Source organism: Calidris pugnax, unplaced genomic scaffold (assembly GCF_001431845.1).
Source record: "Calidris pugnax isolate Ruff unplaced genomic scaffold, ASM143184v1 scaffold52, whole genome shotgun sequence".
Classification (NCBI taxonomy): domain Eukaryota; kingdom Metazoa; phylum Chordata; class Aves; order Charadriiformes; family Scolopacidae; genus Calidris; species Calidris pugnax.
The window spans coordinates 206170-210995 of NW_015090811.1; the positions used below are offsets into that span (position 1 = coordinate 206170).

Here is a 4826-nt window from a genome sequence, read left to right on the forward strand (position 1 = left end):
TGCCCGGCCTCAGGAGAGGCTGCCGCCCGCGGGAGGCCTTCCCCAGGCGGCGGCGGGGCGGGAACGCTGAGAAGGGTTCGCCGGCGAGGAGAACCAGTCAGGCCGGCGCTCCGCCTCGCCCGGGAGCATCAGCTGCTGACCGGGGGCCGGAAGAGGCGGTGCGGCGGCGGCGGCGGCGGCGGGGCGGAGGGCGGCGGGGCAGAGGGCCGCCAGCTCCAGGGAGCGCAGGTCGCGGCGGGCCAGGCGGTCGGGGCTGGCACACAGCACCTCGCCCACCACGCTGACGGAGCTGAGGGCCTCCAGCCACTGCTTGAGGGGGACCAGGTCGCAGGTGCAGTCCCAAGGGTTGAGCTTCAGGTCGATCTGGACGATGGCGTGGAGGTGCTCCAGCACCCCGGCCACCGGCAGGGCCAAGAAGTGGTTGTTGCGCAGGTTGAGGCGGGCCAAGGAGGTGCCGGCGAAGGCGTCGGTGGGCAGGGTGCGGAGCAAGTTGTCGTTGAGGAAGAGCAGCTTCAGGTTGGGCATGAGGCTGAAGGCCGCCGGCTGGATTTCCCTGATGAGGTTGTACTCGAAGTACAGGTAATGCAAACTCTGCAGGCCCCGGAACATGCCCGGGGTGAGCCGCTCGATGTCGTTGCCATTCAGGTACAGGCTCTTGAGATTGGGCAGGTTGATAAAAGCCCCGTCCTGCACGTAGGAGATCCGGTTGTTCCCCAGGTGTAAGAGATCCAAGGAAGAAAAATTCCAGAAATCGGAGCGGTAGATTTTCTGGATCAAATTCCCGCTCAGGTACAGCTTCTTGGCGTTCAAGGGCCTGGGCAGGAGCTCGGAGATGTTGTGAAACCCTCGCTCCTTGCAGTTGACCGTCAGGCCCAGGTCGTTGATGTGCAAACTGCAAGAGCACCCGGTGGGGCAGATGATGGGGATGGGGGGCCGGGTCTGGTAGGCAGCCACGGGCGGTTGGTTGGGCCCGGGGTACAGGCCCCGGGGTGTCGGGGGAGGCCGGGGCGCCCTGGGCTGCTTGGTGGGTTTGGGCTGCTTATTGGATGTTTTGTACTCAACAGAGGAGGCGGTGAAATGGAAGGAGGACAGCATGGAGGAAGGCTTCGTAGGCCACGCGTTCTCCTTGCTGGACGACAGCTGAGGGATGCCCAGGCTGGCTTCCACCTCGGAGTCGGACAGCATGGGGCAGAGCTTACTTCTTTTGATCTCCCGCAGGTCCTTCCCGTGGAAGTGGAAGGGGGTCTCGCAGGTGATGTCCCCTACCAGGGCGGTGTAGGGGATGCGCTCCAGCCAGCTCTTCAGCTGCACGATCTCACACGTACAGTTCCACGGGTTCTCCTCCAGCTGGATCTCCATCAGGCTCCTGCCAATATGGTCCAACATCCCACGGTACGAAAGGACTTTTAGCCGGTTCCCACGCAAGTCCAAGTGGGTTAAGGACACAGACTTAAATAAGTTGGTGGGAAGCATGGGGATAAGATTGTCATTTAGGATAAGGACTCTCAATTTACTTAGGTTTCTGAATGCCCCGCTTTCAATCCGTTTAATGACATTGTAATCTGCCTGCAGATATTCCAGACTTTCCAAACCCAGGAAAGTGTCATTTCGGAAAATGTCCAATTTGTTTTCGTGCAAATACAACCTCTTCAGAACTCGGAGCCCATTAAAAGCCCCCGTCTGAATGTCCTGCAGTGCATTGTTCCCAAGGTTAATAGACACAGCATTGTTCAAGTGAAGAAAACTGTTGGTGTACAATTTCCTCATGGAATTCCTCTGTAGATAAAGTTTAAAAGGTCTCGACCACGACTCTGTTATCTGACTAATATTTATAAATCCTTTGTTGTCGCAATGTATATGGAAAAGGCTCTCCTTCACTTCACAGTAACATGGATCAAAGCAGGGCTCATCGAGTTCCTCCGAGTCCTCTATCAAGGGAATTGGTGTAGTCCATGCTAGAGCAATTGTGCTTAGAAGAATTATCCACAACATCCTTCCTTTATGAAGCGTCTCTGCCGTGGAAGGTTTCATCATTTGTTGATGTTTACAAAACTGCAACGGGAAGAAAAATGCAGATTTCAGTATTTCTGTCCTGCCCCGCTCCTTTTACCAAGCCCCTACCTGCTAGACTCCTGTTAGGCTCCTGGAAAGTTCAGCAATTGTTGGGCAGACGTTCACAACCAACTCTAGGGGTGTCGGATGGGCGAGCCTTGCCCTGATTTATACTTAAGAGATGTTAGAAGGTTTAATCACGCGATACCAGCCTCCCTTATCCCCCCATTTGGTAAATGCCACCTATAAAGAGGACAGCACATGCAGACCACACAGCAACATGAGCACTACGAGCACACGGGCTGAACGTGTTGCATCTTTACATGTTTTCCACCCTAGGACCAGTGTGTAGAAGTACACGTATTTCATACTTGTTTGGCAATTTTAGCTTTGTAGCCACCGTAGCCCGCGCTGGCTACGGGGGGAAATACCACTGGGTAGGTTTCTCCGGTGTCACACTACATCTTTCATACATGCAAACTCCCAAAGTTATTGAATCTCAATCCTTGAATCTCTCTCCCTCCCGGCTCAATATATTCCACACGTAAGTTCGAAGGAATGTGCAAGGTTTGCTGAGGTCCCTGGCAAAACCCTTCAGAAATCCCCACAATATCTTTGAAATAGTAAATGGTTAACGACCCTGATGTAAAAGAATATCTTCCCCTTTCAAACGCGCCGATGAATTAATACAACTTGTATATTATCAGATAAATACATACCACATATTAGTCATTTTAGCTGATTAAAGCATTTAGAGATGATTAATCTATCTAAAGCACATGCCCATGCGATCAGCAGATCTAAAGGGAAGTGACAGCTAAAGAGGCTCCTAGGATTGAAACGCTCAGCCTGCCTTGGATCAGGGTATTTTGCGCCCCCAGGACCAAGCAGGAGACCCGGTTAAAAAGCTGAAAGTGGAAGAAAAAATACCTTGACACTTACCAGCCGTTAAATTATCTATCCTACTATATACGTTTCCGAATGAAGACACCATTCTTCTCCAATCAGATGAAAATAATACTGTACTAATGAGATGCAGCTCCTTCAACATATGGTTTCACCCTTCCTTTCACCAGATATTTTAAATGTATGGGCAGAGAGAAACGCTAAGGATGGTAATAATAACGGCGGTGATGCAGCCTTCCTTGAATCACTGAAATGCCCATTAGAATTATTCGGAGCGATCGTTGCTTTTAGTCTTAATCTTTGAATAGAAAAGGTCCTTTTTGCCTTTCTCGTGTAAGAACTAGGAAATTTTGCCCCCCATCCACAAACTTAAAAGAGGAGACAGATGCATTTAGGGGAGAGAAATGCCAGAGGAACAGAAATCCTTAGGATCAACTTGCAAATGAAACCCTCCCCTGTGGGAAAGAGGAGATGGTTGAAAGCACGAAAAGAGAAATACCCTCTGCAATTAAAACCAGCATCTAATTGGGAAGAAGGGAAAGAGATGAGAGCTATATTGCAGCATCAGTCTCTCTGTCTCCTTTGCAAAATATTAGCCACTTAAGTTCTTTCTCTTCTGCAAGGGCTGTAATAAGAAATAAAAAAATAAATAAAGAGGATTATTATATCTTCTTTTTGGAAGAGGGGGTGTCTTTGACCCTAGGCGGAAACAAAAGGATCCAGAAAGGTTGTACTTACCGGTTCGCAGGAGAGGTTTTAGCACATCGTTACCAAAAAAAAAAAAAAGAGGGGAAGGGGGGAAAAAAAAGCTAGAGTTTAAAGATTGCTGGTTTCTCTGTCTCTCCCTCTCTGTGTCTCTCTCTCTCCCTCTCTCTCTACTCCTGCTGAAGCTGAGGCAAAAGGAAAAAAAAAAAAAAAAAAAAAAGAGAGCACCTTTACTCTTAACTACTACTTGAAGCTACCAAGTTCAAAACTCAAGAAGCTTTATGCCATGTATAAAACATACATAAAGTTTTGGCTTTCCTTTTTACAGATGTTAATGATTTCCTGACCACCATATGACCTCATTATCTAGTCAAGTTTTCTCTATGAATACAGTAAGATATACAAAACCTCTTGTTTCCTTTTTCTCAGTTTTTAAATGAAAACTGGTCTGCTTTCTGCCTTGACATTTGTAAGCAGCCATTGCTAGGCAAAAATGTGATCTAATTCCTCATTTCAGAATACAAAGGAAAGTTTCCTGTAGTAGTCCAGTAAAATCTAAACAGAAACATCTTTCTTTACTTCTCATAGCTCTGTTTTTGCATAACTATAAATCATTTGCAGAAGTATTGCTTCTTTCAGACAGTATGCACTAGAGCAAGACAGCACCAGCAAAACGGTAAAAGATACAAAATAGTAGGACCTTTACCATTTGCTATTGCATCACAAAAAAAAAAAAAAAGAAGCAAGCCTGAGACGTGCTGGGAATGCAATGAGCCCCTCAATGATCTTCTTTAGGATGCAGAGCTGCTGTTTGGCACACTCAATGGAGGAGGGAGGAGAGGGGCTGCTGCAGGCTCCAGCGCCGCCGCCGCCGCCTTCTCCGGGCACCGGCAGCGCGGAGCGGGAGGGCTGGGGCGCGGCGGAGGATCTCGGGCTTCTCTCCTTCTCCGTGTGTGTGTGTGTGTGTGCGTGTGCGTGTGTGTGTGTGTGTGTGTGGTGTTGTTGTTGCCCTGGATCAGGCTTTTCCACGTCATGAAAATGAGCTTCAAGAAGGGGAACAAATGAAGGGGGCGCGCTTGGCACCAGGTCGGGGGCGCGCATTTGGGAAGCCCTGACTATACATTTTTTTTATTTTTTTTTTCCCCTGCCTTTTTTTTTTTTTT

General features: G+C 49.0%; 1 protein-coding gene across 1 annotated transcript in view; it reads right to left on the bottom strand.

The window, feature by feature from the left end:
- Positions 1–3828, bottom strand: part of SLITRK3 (SLIT and NTRK like family member 3) — a 15353-nt gene extending 11525 nt beyond the window's left edge. The window contains exon 1 of the mRNA XM_014938786.1: positions 38–3828. Within this exon, the coding sequence (XP_014794272.1) occupies positions 38–2034 (1997 nt within the window). The 5' untranslated portion in view covers positions 2035–3828. The remainder of the gene's footprint in view (positions 1–37) is intronic.
- Between the last annotated feature and the right edge of the window lie 998 nt (positions 3829–4826).